This window comes from Rattus rattus, chromosome 8, assembly GCF_011064425.1.
Source record: "Rattus rattus isolate New Zealand chromosome 8, Rrattus_CSIRO_v1, whole genome shotgun sequence".
Classification (NCBI taxonomy): domain Eukaryota; kingdom Metazoa; phylum Chordata; class Mammalia; order Rodentia; family Muridae; genus Rattus; species Rattus rattus.
The window spans coordinates 94902616-94920452 of NC_046161.1; the positions used below are offsets into that span (position 1 = coordinate 94902616).

At 44.9% G+C, this 17837-nt stretch overlaps 1 protein-coding gene across 6 annotated transcripts in view; it reads right to left on the minus strand.

The window, feature by feature from the left end:
* The window catches only part of Tmem108 (transmembrane protein 108), a 280807-nt gene that overhangs the window by 120178 nt on the left and 142792 nt on the right, over positions 1-17837 (minus strand). For 4 of the 6 annotated variants that reach the window (XM_032910386.1, XM_032910380.1, XM_032910383.1 and 1 more), the window contains one exon: positions 2028-2113. In XM_032910386.1, the coding sequence (XP_032766277.1) occupies positions 2028-2067 (40 nt within the window). In that variant the 5' untranslated portion in view covers positions 2068-2113. The remainder of the gene's footprint in view (positions 1-2027; positions 2114-17837) is intronic. The other 2 variants (XM_032910381.1, XM_032910384.1) reach the window with 1 other exon arrangement.

The following is a 17837-nucleotide window of genomic DNA, read 5'->3' on the forward strand; positions in this document are numbered from 1 at the left end:
GGTTGCTGGGAATTGAACTCAGGACCTCGGAAGAGCAGTTAAGAGGGCTCTTAAATGCTGGGCCATCTCTCCAGCACCAACAAGTCATTTTTTGACAAAAAAAGTGGCTTTTATATCAATATTTCCATTATCCTTTTAGATATGTATTCTCATCTCTCTCTCTCTCTCTCTCTCTCTCTCTCTCTCTCTCTCTCTCTCTCTCTCTCTTCCCCTCCCCCACCTCTCTCTTCTCCTCTCCCCCATCCCCATTATCTTTGGACAGGATCTTCCTATCAGCCCAGACTAGCCTCAGATTTGTGATTCCCCCTGCCTCAGCCACCCAAGCGCTGGGCTTAGAGGTGAAAGCTGTCATGCCCAACAGAACTCCTGATTTCCATAATGCAGTTGATTTTGACAAGGTAGACATTTTGTTCATGGATAATACTGATATATGCATAACTTTACAACTGGGTACCAACAGCGTATATGAGTTATCATGCATGCCAATAATTTGGGAGGTTTAGCGATGGTTATGACCTATCCCCTAACTACCAAAGGGCCGCCTCATGCTATTTGAGTCTCTCAGCATCCTTGCAAGCAAGGACCACTGGTGCCTGTAGCTGTCCAGGTGACGTTTACTCCCTCCAGCTTTTATGGTGCTCAGTTTAAAAGAATGGACACTGTATGACATTAGGCCTAACTATGAGGAGTAGAATAATTTACCCAATGCCTTTCAGATAACACATGGCTTTAAAATATGTGCAGACTTGGGGGCATACGTGATTCCTCAAACGTTTCTCTGCCTTTCAAATCTGCTATGCTGTTTTGCCACGGCTCAGTTCTCCTACACTGAAGCCTACCTTTCCTTCTTTGAGATGTGGTGTATCTGTATGCGTGTATTGGGGAGTGGGTGGGAGGGGGCTGTTTATCTTTCATAGTCTCCTTGCCCATCAAGGTAGACTTAATCCTTTCTTTATAGCATGCCTTTTCAATCTGTAAAGCCCCCTCTCTAACAAATAAGCTTATCATTAAAAAAACGAAGAGGCAAGCCAGCAGGCAACCCTACGGTCCCATAGAACATACAGAAAAAGAACAGAAGAGGGTCCCCAGGAAGCCTGGCAACTTTCCAGCAGGCTACACTAGCCTTATGACTTTCTGGGATTAGAATTCAGCAGAAGAAGCCAATTAAAACGTTTGGCCCCGGACTGTGGGTAGATGAAGTGCTTTGCACGTTCTACAACAATCCAACCTGAGTCGGAAATTCTGCGGGCTGACTGCCTAGTGATTTGCATCTCAATCGATTTTGTTTATTTTATTCTCTCAGCAAAAATCAGGTGCCCCTTGGCCCAGGAAAAGACCCATCTTCCATCTGCCTCCCCACCAGGCTACCCAGACACAATGGGCTCTGTCCACAAGGTTTCCAAGTTAGAGGCTTTGCTTTGACTCAAAGCGGCCCATGTCTGTTGTGCTAAGTGTTGTCTGGAGCACCTGAGCATGGAGCTGGTCTTACTTTCCAGTCAGTAGCAACGCCCATCCCGAGTACCACCACAATGGTTCTTTATGTCGCAACCCGAAAGCACAGGAGAAAGTCATTGTCCAGCACATCATACACTGCCACAAAACCAAGAGACCACGCTTAAACCACTCACAGAGAATCCTGCATAACCACACAACATTCCAAGTCGAAGGCTATGCGGTCCCCAACGCCTATTGGGTTCCATGTGACAGAACTTGAGAAAATACAATTTAGCATGTCCTTCCCGGGAGACATCGATACAAGGTCACACAATAACACCTTATGGAACAAAGAACAAATGTGTTTTTCTTGTGCATTTTGAATTAATGATACTCAAGTCCCACGAGAATTATGATGGGGGTCTAGAGAGTGCTAGGTGCCTAAGATGTGAGCGACCTGAGGTATGGTGGCTTATCTAGATTAAGGAGAGGGAGAATGACTCAATTCCGGTGTTCTCCCACAAAGATCCGGAAGTTCGAGAAGTGATGAGCTCGGCACGCTCCCGTAAAGAACGAGTGCGGCGTGAACTTACTTAACAGTTGGCAATAGAGGGCCTGTAAACTTCTCTTCATGGTATCATCTGGTCCTGCTTGTCCTCCAGTTTATTCATGATTCTGCCTAGGAAAATGGGAGAAGACACTGTTACATCAGGGGTCAGAAATTCCTAATTAGAACCTGAGCACATACATAGCTTTATCTCCAATAGAAAACTCTTAAGAACAGTCTAATTTGTAATTTATAAATTGTGTGTTATTACAGTTACCACTGACCCTTCGACCAAATTCCCAGACCATATAACACCCTCTTTCCCAACCCAAAGACAACCCCTTTGGGCAGAGAGAAACATCCTGGCTTTAAGGGCTTTTTATAGAATGGGTGACTCTAGTCCAGTGGTTCTCAACCTGTGGGTAGAGACCCCTTTGGGGTTGAAGAATCCTTTTACAGATGTCGCCTCAGACCATTGGAAAACACAGGTAATGAAGTAGCAACAAAAATAATTTTACGGTTGGGGGGGGTCACCACAACACGAGGAGCTGTATTAAAGGGTCGCAGCATTCGGAAGGTTGAGACCCACTGCTGTAGTCATAAGAGAAGAATAGGATTTTTGTGTTTTGTAAGCTTATTCCTACCGAGGGATTCATTAAACCAAAACAAGAACCCGAGAGCTTCCTCATGCTGGAAAAGGTAGGATGCAAAACAAATTCATTAGCCGGACACACACCTGTAATTCTGACACTGAGAAGACAGGAAGGAGAAGGGAGAGTTCAAGGTTAGCCTTAGGTACGTATCAGGACCTTGTTTCAAACAAAGATAATAAAATGAATGAAGAACATTCAAAAGGAAGAAAAGACAGAGACACTTTTTTATTATTATAAAGGGTATTATTATGAAGTGTTTGGAAAATACTGGAATATAAATAAGAAGAACCAGGAAGTCTTGAATCACATCATCCCGCCAGCATGAGCTAACTGTTCAGACTCTGGGCTGAGCATCTCTCCGGTCTGTGTGTGCACTCCACGTGGCTCTGTTTCACGTACTACGCCCTCAGACTTTCCTCCCTAGCAGAGGAAGCGTGCGGCTGTGTCAACAGGATTTTACTACCTGCTATTTAAGTGGCAAATATTTACTCAAGAGAAGTTCCCAGACGTGAACCATGCAAGGACGTAGCATAGAGCTTTGGGGAAGGTATAAATGTTCTCTTAAGGACCAGTACCACAGAAGAGCCATTCAGACCACATCCTACCCAAGAATGGAAACTCAGAATTTCTTTTCACGCTTCCACGTAAATAAATATTCCATCCCATTGCTGTAATTTGTATTTAATGTCATTTATCTTATAAAGCTAGAATTTATATTCTTTGGTCATCCTCTACCAGCCAGGTTTTCATTTTCTTCTAACATCCCAAGTAGAAGAACTATCTTGCATTAGTATCTGTTAAGATTGAGACATAACTGGTATATCATAAAATTCTGCCTTTAACGTGCACAACTAGCTGGTGAACCCCTATCAGAGAAGGTCCCTTTGGCAGTAGGTGGGTGACTGATATGGAGACTCACAGCCAGCTCAAACAGCAGCACATACAGGAAAGGGCTCGCAAAGTCCAGCCCCAGCAACAGAAGACTTCTGGGGAATGGAGAGTCGGTATCCTTCAGTGTTCAACCTGATAGGTTGTCCATGCTGCAGAGGCTGGGCTTACATATGCAGACATTGGCAGTACTAAGTGGTCGGTGTGGATTTAAAGAGGTGTTTACTCCCTGGGGAGGAAAAGTGGTGGAAGGGACAGGGAGGAGCTACAGTAGAGAGGGTCGGGGTGAACTTGACCAACCCATATTATATGCATGTATGAAAGTCTCAAGCTGTACATATTTTAAAAAGCTGCTTGACCATCACTACCTATTCCAGAACATTCCATCCTTGTATAAAGCCACTACTCACTATTGGGCATTTGTGAGCTTCTCTGATAACCACTACTCTGCTGGCTGTCCCTCTCTACTTGCCTTTTCGGGACGGTCTGTATAAACAGGATCACACGATGCACGGCATGTGCACCTGTCCCTTCACTTAGCATAGTGCTTTTGAGCTGTCCCCCATCCTGCCTTCAGAAACAGAGTAACAAGAATGCTGCTCACTTTCGCCCATCTCCCATGGTTATCAAGACCTTTGCCAGCTTCCTGTTCTCTTTATTTGTCCTGTGGCATTTTATATTGCATTTCTTTCCAAATGCTTTTCTATTCTTAGACAAGTTTCTGACTTTGTGATACCTTCAATTTCTGTTTTCTTACTCTACCACTGGAGCAGTGTGTATGTTAAACAGTACAGTTACTTTTCTATTATTCTTTTCTAAATGTGCCTTATTGGTGTTTACAGTAAAGAAATTGGTGATTATATTAAAGGAATATGGGGATAATAATAGTTGGAGATCTCTCCTGTTTGCTTAGAAAAGATTTGGTATCTTCAAAATTCCAGTTGTGGTAAAGAGAAAGGAAAATATGTTAAAGTACGTTGCTGTGAACAACAAAATGTCTTCCAAGGGTAAGAAGTTCTCTTTAGAGGAACACGATACCTCAATGATGTCCTCAGTTAAGCAATAAAGACCCCATACCCCAAAGAGTAAGAGACAAAGTAAGAAGAGGAGACGGAGATAATTAAATTGCCTTTAGTTAAAACCAAATAAGGAGACTTAAGCATCTGAACATTAGAGTTAGGGGAGATGGGTTACAGAGGAGGTCCAGAAATGGCCGAGTCTGCGGGGATAAATGGGAGACCGTAAGAAATATGCTGGGAGGTGCGGCTGAAACACAGGGATGGCGTGAGAAGGCCCTCGGGGGATGCCCATGAACATTAGTTTCCCTCCACTCCTGTTGTGCTATCTTTACTCACAGGTACATCTGCGTACCCTCTCCCACTGTGCTCATCCATGAGAGCATCCTTGAACCCTCAGGATAAATCTTGCATAAAATGGTCAACTGCTGCTAGTGTTTCTCAGGGGCAGTATGAGACAAAAGATCATGTTCCGAGCCAAGGGTGACTTCCAGAGGCAACCCCCTGCAGGCAGCCATAAACAGTGGGTAGTGGGCAACTGTGGGGTACTTAGGACATGGCAAGCACTCAGTAAACATCTAGTAAGTAGGGAGTGGATGAATATATAGATGATCAAGTAATAAGAGAACAGAAAATAACTATGGTTAATTTTGATCAAGGGGAACATAAGCCCCTTAGTCATTTCTAGAAATGCTTAGCGGTCTTTGAAGAAGCAAGCGATGTCCTCCAACATAAGGGATAAAGCTATTAGTGAGCTATTAAAGAAACAATTGGGCCAGCAACTCTCAGCGACTTGGGACCATCTGAGTTACGCAGGGCTACCCCAACTACAGACACCATCTGGCACTCATTTTATTCAAAATTCATCCTCATCTAAAACCTTTGATGAGGTTTCACAATGGTTTTTTTTCTTTTACATCCTATTATCTTATCAAGTAAGTCTGTGGGCATTTTATATGTATCTTCTGTCACTGTGATATATTTCCTGTCACCATTTTATTCTCTAATTACTTTGACATGGAAATGACTGCATTTTGTACACTCACTCTGTGACGTATCTGAAGTCACTCACTGTTCTAATGATGGCTTCTAAGCTGAGTCTCCTGTTGTGTTACTTTGAATAGATGGAGAGTCACAGGTATATTGTATCAAAAGCTATTTTATTAGATCCCGGGGGGCAGGGCCTGCTTAAGGCATAGCCGTATGTGTGGAGGTCAAAGGACAACTTGCAGAAGTTAATTCTCTTCTTACACCATGTGGATCTAAGAGATTGGAACTCAGGTCATCAGGCTTGGTGGCAAGCACCTGTACTTCGGGAGCCATCTTACCGCTGCCTAAAGCTACTTTTCAACCATGTAGCGAGACATAGGAACTATATCAGGATGGCTCCTTGGGGAATAATTTAAAAGACTTAAGGGTAATGATTAGTTTCTGGAGTGAACTCCCAAGAAATTAAATGGTCTTAGCAGCCAAAAATCATAGTCAAAGAAAAATAACCTGCGTTAACTATTCCAGTTCTGGGTTGGTCATTATAGACCTGTGGTTCTCAACCTTCCTAATGCTGAGACCCTTTAATAAAGTTTTTTCACGTTGTGGTGACTCCCAGCCATAAAATTATTTTTTTGTGGCTACTTTATAAATATGATTTTGCTACTGTTATAAATCATAATACGGATATCTGTGTTTTCTGACGGTCATAGATGACCTCTGTGAAAGGGCCATTCTGCCCCCAAAGGGGTCGAGACCCACAGGTTGAGAACCACTGCTATAAACGAAGTCAGGTCTGCAGCCTCAGACTGTAGGTCCAACCCTGGAGTCAGTGAGCTCTAGAACCATTCACCCCCGGCTCAGGCAGTAAGGAGACCTGATTGACAGCTACAGACGAGGCTGCGCTGTAGAGAGTGGGCCAGGAGGGAGAAGTGCGAAGGCCAAGGAGCTCGACAGTGTCTCATGGTTTTGACAATCTCAGAAGAGGTAGAGCCACAGAGCATCCTTCAGAGAAGCAGCTGTAACAGTGACAGCAGATACAGCAGTAGCTATAGCAACAAAAGACAGCTTGGGACAATGATCAGGACAGGAAGACAAGATGAAGGGGATGAAAGGAGAAGGTGAGGGGGGCAAAGGGATAAGGTCAAAGGGTGAGAAGCCACAATGGACCGGAGAAGAAAAGCAGCAGAGATTGTTAGCTGAAAGAGTTCCAGAAGGCTGTCAGTCTCCAATCACCAACAGGGTTGGGAACTCAGGTTTGAGACCTATAGTACTGGCTGCTGTCAAGATTTGGGAAATCCCAACTCTTTAGGTTGGTAAGCTGCTGAGAGCCATTGTCTACGGTTGGTTTATCTTGATACTTAAACCCAGCCAGACGCTGGAATGATGGTCACTGTCATACTGTGGAATCCTAACTTTCTAGATGTGCACACACTCCCACCCCTACATCCCTGCCCTCCAGAGCTGTAGCACTCACTGGGAGAAGATTCTGGTACCTCAGCACCTATAAGAGCTGGAACACTAGAGGCCCTACTTGCTGCTGCCTTCACACCAAACACCAAGGAATCGAAAGCTGCCAAAGGCTAGAACTGAGGAGCTTTTCTTTGCCAGCTCACGGTTACCATCCAGTGCAGCAAAAGGACCATGACTTAGACAACTAGACATAAAATCGTTACCTAAAACAATAAATTAAAAAAAAAAAACCCACTCGAATAAAATCAGAGATGACCAAGGTCCATGATCGAGTTGATTTTATGGATGGTTCAACACACGCAAATTTACAAACAAAATCCATCAATTAAAAGATGAAGGTTAACAATCATATGACCATCTCAAGACATGCAAACAAGCATCTCATGAAATTAAAAATTCCTTCATGATAAGAAGGCATGAACAGGTTAACTCTAGAAGAACTGTTCCTAGCATGCTGAAGACCTATGATGAGTCTATGGTAATATCACTAAGAATGGGGGGGAGCCAAAGCACCTGCATTACGATCAGGAGGAAGGCAAGTGTTCACTCTGGTTGCTTTTCTGAGGTACAGGCTAGAAAGTTCAGACCCTCTACGGCAGCAAAAACTGAAGTCATACAAGTAAGAAGGAAAGAAGTCAAATTTCCCTGTCTGCATATATGACTATATATAAATTAAGTCTCTCTCAGAAGAGTGTTAGAAGTAATTTAGCAAAATAGCAGGATATAAAAAAAAATCAACATATAAAAACAGGTAGTTTTCCCACATACTAAAAAGTACATATATTGAGAAAGGAATCACGGAAGCAATCCCATTAAGAATAATTATCAAAAAGGGAGGAATGAAGGAGGAGCTGAAAGACCTTTAAGATGAAAATTACAAACCCCTCAGGAAAGAAATTAGAGGAGACACACCAACAAAATCAGAAGCTCTCTGAATTCACAGATTCGAATAATTAACACTGTTAAATGTCCATGCTACCCATACTTAATTTTAGTATCTACTACAGAGCCACGGTAAATAAAACAGCATGGCACTGGAACAAGCAAGAGACATAGACCAATGGAAGAGAGGAGAGAACCTAGAACTAAGCCCACACTTCTACAGGCAAGTAGTTCTGGACAAAGGCACTGTACACAAACGTCAGAGAAAGGGCAAGAATGCTAGAAACTGGATATCCGCATGCCGGATTGAAACTGCACGCCTTTATCCCATGACTTATAAATGGCAACTCAAAATGCAGCAGCAACGTGAATGTAAAACCCCAAACACTAAAAACACCCAAATAGGAAGAGGAAGGTTGCAAGACACCATTTGGAGACAATGGTTTCCTACGTAGGATCCCACACGCACAGACAATGAAAGCAAACGGCATGGAGTCACATCAAATTACACAGCTCGAAACTCAACGGAGTGATGGAGACATCCTGTAGACTAGGAGAAAGTGCCTGGCCACTTGTCACCTGCCAGAGTGATCCAATTATAAATGGGCAGGTGGTAGGAAGAGACCCTCCTCAGAAAGAAATACAAAAGGCCAAGAAATATATGGAAAATTTTCAGTAATACTGGCCATCAGGGAACTCCAAATCAAAATATAGTCAGATACTGTCTCAGCCCAGTTAGAATAGATACTATATTTTAAAAAGCAAGTAAAAAATGCTGGTGTGGATGTGGAGAAAAGGAACTAAGACACTTCTGGTAGGAATGTAAATGAATAGCGTTATAGAAAACAATATGGTGGTTTCTCAAAAAACCAAAAATGGACCTACTATGTGATCTAGCTAGTATGTTTGGGTGTGTGTATGTATACGTGTGTGCATATATATGTATACATAGATGTAATATATGTATATACTATACATGTACATGTAAACTAGCTAAATATTTATATATGTATACACACACACATATATATATATTGAGAGAGAGATATGAAATCAACATTCCAAAGGCACGTTTGCACACTCACATTTACACAATACCTATGCAGAATCATCCCAGGTACCCATCAACACATGAGTAAATAGCAAAAGTATCTTCTTTACAGGAACAATGGAGTATTATTCAACCGTAAAAAAGAATGAAATCCTGTCATTAGCCACCCAACGGCTAGAACTAGAGAACACCATGCTGAAGGAAATGAGTTGGACCCACGAGAACACTTGGATCATCTCCTCTCACAGCTGAGATCTAAGAGGGATAATCTAAGAGTACAGCAATGACTATAAAAGATTATGGTGAGTGCAGGGGTCAGAGAAGACGGACTGGACCAGAGCTCACCGCAACAAACTAGAACTGGCTAAAGAGTTTAGGAGAGCTGCATCAGATGAGCAATAGTAACCTCTCTACTTAGGAACAGTACTGGCCGCACAGATGAGAAATCAAGCAAGCCATTCCATACCCACTCCAGAGCGTCCATCTGCTCTGTGGGCTGCATTGCGGAGAAGTTTAGTCAACTAACACATGGTGTAGATGGTCAGGACAACATCCAACCTTGTTCCTGCTCTCAGGTAACACACGTGTCCTTTCCAAGGCCTGTTCGGTACCGTGTGTTTTGCTGAGTTTCCTGTTCAGAAGACTCTTCAGAATAGCGCTGACAGTCCTTCCACTGTTCCTAAGCTCCAGGAGGCTGGGATGTGCCCAGCAGTTAAAGTACATAAAGCACACAAGCTCTGCCCAGGCTCATGCTAAAGTGCTGTTGGCTCTGAGTTTAACGTTAACGAGTCAACAGTCTGTATGAGATGAGATGCCTTTAGACAGAAGGCATAAAAACCAGGCAGAGCACATAAAACCAGGCTATGTAATAGTGATCGGATGACAAAGGATGGGAGAGGCTATTGGGAACCTCTTACTGTAGTTCCCTTAAGAGAAATGATTCCATAGTCACTAATTCAGTGCCCATGGTCATTTTATAGGATTTAACTACCACAAATAATGACAACTGACTGTATTTTACTTGAGCTTCAAAAAGTTTTCCAAACAAGGAGTGTTAATGTCTGGGCCAGTAGGGGGGTTTGAGCCACCTTAGAGCAAGGGCTCAGGAGAAGGCAGATCGGAGGAAGCTGGTAATAGACTTGCCCAAGAGTGCTGTGGGGAAGGTGATGGAAAGCTGGCATGTACATAAGCCTTCCTTTGAACCTTGATCCTTATGAGTGGACACAAAAAGAACCAATAACTTGGACCCAAGGAGCCAGGAGCTTTAAACTAGTTCCTGGCTTTTTCAATGCTTGGCTTCCTTCTTTGTACAAAGAGTAAACATCGTACCAGACAGTCTTGGCACAGAGGTTTAGATGCACATGCAAAGCCACCGTTCTGGGGCCTGATCTCTGGGCTTTGGCAAAGGTTTAATGTGAACCATCAACTCTCACCAAACAGTGAAATACAAAGTGTGACTGACCAGGTCAGAACTCACCAACTGCCTCTCCATTTTGCTTCTGAGTCAGAAGTAAGCCAGAGGCTTTGAGGCCATTCCCTCCAACGCCTTTTGTTAAATCTAGTGTCCTATTTAAACTGGATTTATAAGTTATTCTCGGAGCATACACTGATTGTTAATCTTATTTAATGTTTGTCTCTCTGTCCTCTTTAAAAAGACTTCTGCAAAAGAATAATCAACCAGTTGAGCTGGAGAGATTGATAGCTCAGTGGTTAAGAGTGTTAGCCATTCTTCTAGAGGACTTAGGAAGACTGAATCCTAGCACGTGCGCGTGCACACGCACACACACGCACACCCATACACATGCGCACACACACACATGCACATGCGCACACACACACATGCACATACACACAGGCACACACACACATACACATGCACACACACACATAGGCACATGCACACACACAGGCACATACACGCACAGGCACATACATGCACACATACACACATACACATGCACACACACAGGCACATACACACACACGCACACACACATATACATACACACACACGTACACACGTGCACACACACATACACACTCGAGCACACACACACAGGCACATACACTCACAGGCACATACACACGCACGCACACACACACACACAAACACGCACGCGTGCACACACACACTCACGGCAGCTCCCAACCACCATCTGTAAGTCCAGTTCTAGGTAATGTCACACCCTCCTCTGGCCTCCACAGGCACCTGCATGCAAATATTCCACAGGCACACATGCAGGCAAAACACTCATGCACAAAAGAAAAAAAATCAAAATTGAAAAACAAATTATTAACTTTGCAAAGCCCAATTACTACCTCAGAACGTGACCAAAATGTGGAGAGTGAGAGGGCTGATTTCACACTAAAATGTAATGGGACAGTGCATCACCCACAGAGCTAGCTGCCTACAAATGAAGGTGAAAAGGACACCTAGTATCATTATTTCTGCCTGCACAAACAGAAGCATTTGTTTTCTTCATAAACGCAAACATCCTCTGCCACTAATTTCTAATAAGAAGCCCATTAGACAGTGTGATGCTTTGGATGTATGATGTCCCCCCACAGGCTTGGGGTTCGAACGCTATCTATTCTCAGAGGCCATGGTCTAGCTGGCAGCAGTCATTCCCCAGTGGTGGGTCTCTGAAGGTCACAGCCTGTCCCTTAACTTCAGCCACTCGAGTGTGAACATCCCCACTGCTGTGGACAGAGCCGCTCTGCCCCCCTTTCCTGTCTGTAATCAGCGGAATCCCCAAGCCAACAGTTCTCAAGCAGCGAGTCGTGACCCCCAAAGACCATCGGAAAACACGAATATTTACATCACAATTTATAACAGTGGCAAAATTACAGTTCTGAAGTAGAGATGAAAATAATGTTATGGTTGGGGGTCACCACAACATGAGGAGCTGTTTTAAAGGGTCACGGCATTAGGTTGAGAACCATTGCCCTAAACCAAAGTAATTCCTCCAGAGTTGTTTTTGCCATGTATTTTGGTCACAAAAGGCAAAAGTAATTTATACAGAAGTCCTTTTATTATAACCAATATTACCCACAAAGCAGCTGAAGAGACGATGAGATTACGGTAGCTGTGGGTAACATTCATCAACCGTGATAAAGCTAAGGCCATTGTGATACACAGCAGTTCACACAGAGCACAGGAGCAAGGGTGTCTTGGAGACATGCAGGGAGGGACACCTGCCACTTAATTGGCATTGCTGGGTGACCTTGATAGAGTTACTTCTCTGGGCCTCAATTTTCTCATCTATAAATGGGGCTGGCACTTAAACCAAATGTGCCTCATACAGTGGGTCTTCCCCTCCCTCCCAAAGCCATGAGATGATCAGAAAGCAAGGCTGCTTTTGGTTCTGTGAGGACGGAGGGAACCAGGGAAACAGAATAGGTTGTTCTGCGAGCTGCCCCAGAGCCCCTGTGCCTCGGAGCACGAGCAGCGACTTACTCCAGGAAGGCATTGATAAAGGTTTCTCAGACTTAGCCTAAGTCCTGGGTGAATGCATGTGTCCACAGGGCTGGGTGTGGCTTAGAACGGTGTTTTTAGTCAAACTCCTCTTAGCTAGCTGCTTCACATATTAAACACGGGAGATCCTTTATTTCCATAGAGAAACGGGCATCTTTTTCCCCTTAAAATATGTAGTTCAATAGTTTGTACTTTTATGTAAGAAACACTTTGTATTCCTCCAAGCCCACGGTCAGTCACAGAGCCAACCACATCGGCTGCCACTCCGTCACTTACAGACACTGATAGGTTGATAGGGAGGGAAGAATGGTCAACCAAGGCTTAACAGCAAAACAGAACTTTCTTCTCAGATCTGACATTTGAAAAACCCTAAATTCTAAGGAGAAGCTGAAGTTCAGACGTTTCGATGATGTCTACCTTCTGAACGATGACGGCAATTAAATTCAAGTGGGCCCAGTCCACCAGCAAGATGAAGGCCGACCCTGTGGTTTCTGGCTGAGACAGGGTCTCCCCCTACAGATACCACAGGGCCAGACCCCAGGTCCTAGCAAACTGAGGAGCGCTGTCTGAGGTCAGGCAACAGAAGGGCATGTCCTACAGTTGCCCTGGGCCAGCCGCCCACTCTTAGGGGAAGAGACCTTCAACAGAGCCCCTTCCTTCCCTCATGCTCTGTACAGTTTAGTTTCATCTTTTAAAGAGGCTATCAGACACACCAAGGAGCTGCATCACCAAGCCATTCATCTTCTGCTAAGAAAAAAACCTATAAAAGGGAAGGAAATAATCCAAGCCCTGTTAGAGACGTGGGCTCCTCACAGGCAGAGTCACTAAGGGTACCTGAGTGGGCTGGGGAGATACCCTGGGCTCTGCAGTGCTTGTGTACAAGGCTGGGGGCCTGAATGTGGATCCTTAGCACCACATGTATTAGAGGACAGCAGTGCAGTGTGTTTTCAAGCCAGTGCTGGGTGACAGAGTCACACATGAGGAAGATACCCGACGATGACCTCCGGCCTCCACACTCAGGATCATGCATATGCACTTATACATATGCATGTTCACATATGACCATATGCATGCCCAGGACCAACATGTGCAGTTTTCTAGACTCACACGGGTCCCCCTTTCTGGTATGCAAGGTCTGTTAGGGGCATTTGTGTCCTCTGAGGAGACAGGATGGAGCTTGTGTGAGGCCGAGAATGCAGATCCCACTTCCTCTTTACGGTTTTGGTATTAAAGATGGGGTATTGAGGTCAGCGAATTAAGTGATATTGCAAAGCTGCCAAGCACCGACCGAGCGTGCACCATCATTTACACCGCAGTGCTTATGAAAGATTACCTCTTAGCCATAGTAAACTTGGTCATTTTTCTTTTTCCTTTTATGGTGCCTGAAAAATATCTCCAGAAATTGAATTTGGGAACAAACAAATGTGTACGTTTCCTCTGGGCAGCAGGCGTTTGTCCCAGAAAGTTACAGTGATGTTTTTACAGCCAAAAGGTGGCAAGGCTGTGAGGAGTAGGCTAAACGTTCCACAGAACATTTACATATGGAAAGAATACAGAGACCCACTGCTCTTGCATTAAACAGGCAGCAGATTTAGCATATGAAACTGTCCGCAGCATTACAGGCCTTGGTCAACTTTATGTTTTGAGCAGTAACCTCGAGCCCTTCTTCCCTTAGCTTTTCCAATACCACTTTAATACTAAGAGTCATTTTTAATTCTCCAGATAGTACAGTTTTAATTTGTCATTCTGGTTCAATATCTCAGAATACATAATTTAGATCAAGTCATTCCACAGGAAATGCAGTTTCTGAGATGCACAGCGGAAATCAAAATTATAATGAAAAACAAAATAACATTGTGGGCAGCAGTGGTGTGGGCCAATATAGACTAAACTTCCTTCACTTGCGGAGTGTAGAGTTAGCATGGGTTAGACCCGCACAGAGAATTACACCTAACCTCACCACAAGTTCAGAGTCAAAACATTTCAGTATTTCTGACAAGTCTCACCGTAAGGCAGCAACTTTGATCTCAACTCTGAAGGTCTTAAATAGCCTGGGATAATGACTTTGATGATTACGACCACCTGGCTCTGGTGACTGGGTTAGAAACAAATCATTTAGACTAATGGTTTCCCAAGCTGGCTAACCATTACAACTGATGGTTCAAAGGTATCTGTCAGTCAGTCAGTTGGTCAGTCAGCCAGCCCAGCCAGTCAGCCAGCCAGCCAGTGTCAGTCAGTCAGGCAGTCAGCCAGCCAGCCAGCCAGTCAGCCAGCCAGCCAGCCAGCCAGTGTCAGTCAGTCAGTCAGCCAGCCAGTCAGTCAGTCCTCAGCCAGCCAACCAGTCAGCCTATCTCTGTCTCTGTCTGTCTCTGTCTCTGTCGGTCTGTCTCTGTGTGTGTCTGTCTTTCTCTCCGTGTGTGACGTGTGTGATGTGTGTGTGTGTGTGTGTGTGTGTGTGTGTGTGTGTGTGTGCGTGCGGGTGCGTGCGCTTGTGCCTGGGCGTGTTTGTGTAGGTTGGAGAGGTCAACCTTTGGGTTGTCATTCCTCAGGATCGGTCAACCTTGTTTTTGGAGACAGGTGACCTCATTGGACTGCAGCTTGCCAAGAGTACACCAGGCTGGCTGACCAGCTGGTCCCGGTGTCCCTCTGCCACCCTACTGCTAGGATTTCAAGCACGTTCAATCATGTCCAGCTATTCCATGTGGGTTCCGGGGATCGAATGCTGGTCCTCATTATTTGAACAGCCTGCACTTTATTGCGTTACCTCCCCAGCCCCAGAATCTATTTTATAAATAGATTCCCAGTCCCTCAGGAACTCTAATACCCAGGTTGCGGGGTAGGGCAATTGGAAAGGGTTCTCAGGATTAAGATTCAGGCTTACCAGTGTGAACTGGACCTAGGACAGAGGAAATGAGGCCCCTCCAATAAAAGGACCTCCCCAGGGACCACTGTGCTACTGGGAGGAAGGACAGGATTCCGGCCTCAGCTTCATAAAGTACTGAGGCCAGAGCCCGCTTTCTCTCTCCTGCAAGTGGCAGTTTTATGAGAGGAGGCGGGAAGACAAATGAAAGCACATTTGCAAGTCACATTCACCACAGAAAGGGAGTGACTCAGTGTTTCTTAAATATTTAGATCCGCTGTCTCTCCCACAGTCCTCGGCTGAGGCAGCAGTGCATGCGCAGTGTTGAGGTGGGGGTCTCGCCCTCCTCTGACTCTGATTAACCCCTCTCTCTGCGATCTAGTGCCATGCTTCCCCAGGTGCTTGGAATGAGGATGACTGAAAGGGAGAGAGCGGAGGCTCAGGGAAGGGTGCATGTGGAGCTGCAAAGACTAGAGTCAGGAAAGGAGCAGAAGCCACTAGAATTGCTTGCTGTGAAGGTAGGGTGTAAGTTTTTCCCACAGCTTTCACCATTGGGGATCTTAGCTGAGGCTAGCTGGGAGTAACAGCAGAGGCTACCCTCAGAGTGCAGGGAAGACCCTTTGTCATGGACCATAGCCAAGGAGTCTCCGCAAGGAGAGAGGCAGGTGGAAGGTGACGGTGTATACAGAAGGCAACAGGAAGTCGGTCTTATAACACCTGAGCCCTGAGATGTCACAGTGCTGCACTGAGCAGGGACCTGGGGCTACACACAAGGAGAAGTGAGATGCCAGAGAACTGACAGTCTATCAGGGGGTGAGAATGTCTTATCAAAAGTCACTCTGGTGGCTCAAGCCTGTAGCCATAGCACTCCAGGGTGGAGACAGGAAGGTTATAAGTTTGAGGCTGGCCTGGGCTAGTTAGTAAGCTCCAGGTCCATCTACCTGAGTGACAGAGTCAGACCCTGTCTCAACGGGAACACAAAGCAGGGCCAGGTAGGAGGGGAGTGCAGCTTAGTGAAAGATCTTTACTCTGCATACACAGGGCCCTATATTTAAATAAACACCCCCAAGCTATCTGTGCCTTTGCTGTTAGACAATGAATATTGCTAATTATTATTGTTAATTGCAGCAAATCAGACAACATGCAGTCCTTCTGTCTGGAGCTTTGGGATTCCTCTCTGTAGCATAGGCCTAACGAATGCTGAAGAGCTGTCCTGAGGCCTGCAGCATAGTTATTTATGTACAAGCATATCCGACCCTTGGGAGGAATAAAAATGGACCTCAGGAGAGGGGCAGGATGAGTCTTAGAGGCAGGGGAGCATAAGCTCAGGTCTTGGGCGTTCAGACGGACTTCTGACAGGCATATATGGAAAGGTGTAAAAGCCCAGAGGTAGGACAACAGTGACAACGATTATGAAGATGACGATGACCAGGCAGGTGTGTGAAGATGAGAAAGTTATACAAGTTCTACCACAGGCAGCTAAAAAAAAAAAAATCCCACCACAGTACAATTTAGGGCATAGTACATACATCTTCCTCTCCGGCTTCTGAGACGGAACTGTTCTTATCTGCCAGGGAAGGGTGGGATACAGGCTGAAGAGGTAAGGGCAAATACAGAAGTAGCTGGCAGTTTAAGAGATGCCAGCTACTTCTGTATGCTGGATGCTGGGCCCCAAAATTCAGTCTTCCCAAACCAGTGTAACAAAAGAGACGCTTGCGAACCATGAGAGCCACTCACCGTCCAACAGATTCCAAGAGCCTAACTCAAATAGGACTCTGAATCGTCCCCATCCACGATGAAACAGCATTAGATGTCTGCCACTAGGTGGTGCCAAACCCTAGTTTAGACTTGGATATGGACACCTCTGCTGGTTCCTTAGAATCCCAGACTGCTAATAGGTAGACCAGTTCTCTCTCCTTAAGCTATTAACATTGCAATAATGTAACAGTGTGGCTTATTCTTAAGATATAGTCCTTACACACCACCTGCACCAGGAAATTTACTAGAAAATACATATTGTCTTCTACCTAGACCCAGAATCAGGAAAATTCAGAGTGGGCCCCCAGCAATTAGCCACAAGCCCTTCAAGATACACAATAAATCAAAGTAGAGAAGCACCTGCTTTATTCACACATTTCTTTGCCTTAGTATTATGGTATGGCAGAGTTTTATTATGTAATTGTGACCTTGGACAAGTCATTTACATCTTCGCTTTGGAATAGACAGACCAATTTCCAATGCCCGTTTCAGCACACACACCGTGATGCTGTGGTTCTCCAGTGGGTAATGCAGGCATTCAAGGATCTCAATGGAAGCATATAGCATAGTGTGTCTGCTTTCCAGGGGCCAATTTTAGAAATGTCCCCTGTCTCCATGGTTCAACTTCTTGGGCTAGTGGTGTCACTGCTCTTTGAGAAATTCCAAGTATAAGGTAGGGACTTAACAACACAGGGTTTATGGTAGGTAAGCCAACATGAGGTGATCGGGTTTGATTGCAAATGCCTTTATGCCTTCATTTCCCAGCATTGAATTAACAGTCTAAACACAGGCTGCTGGGATTGATCCAAATAG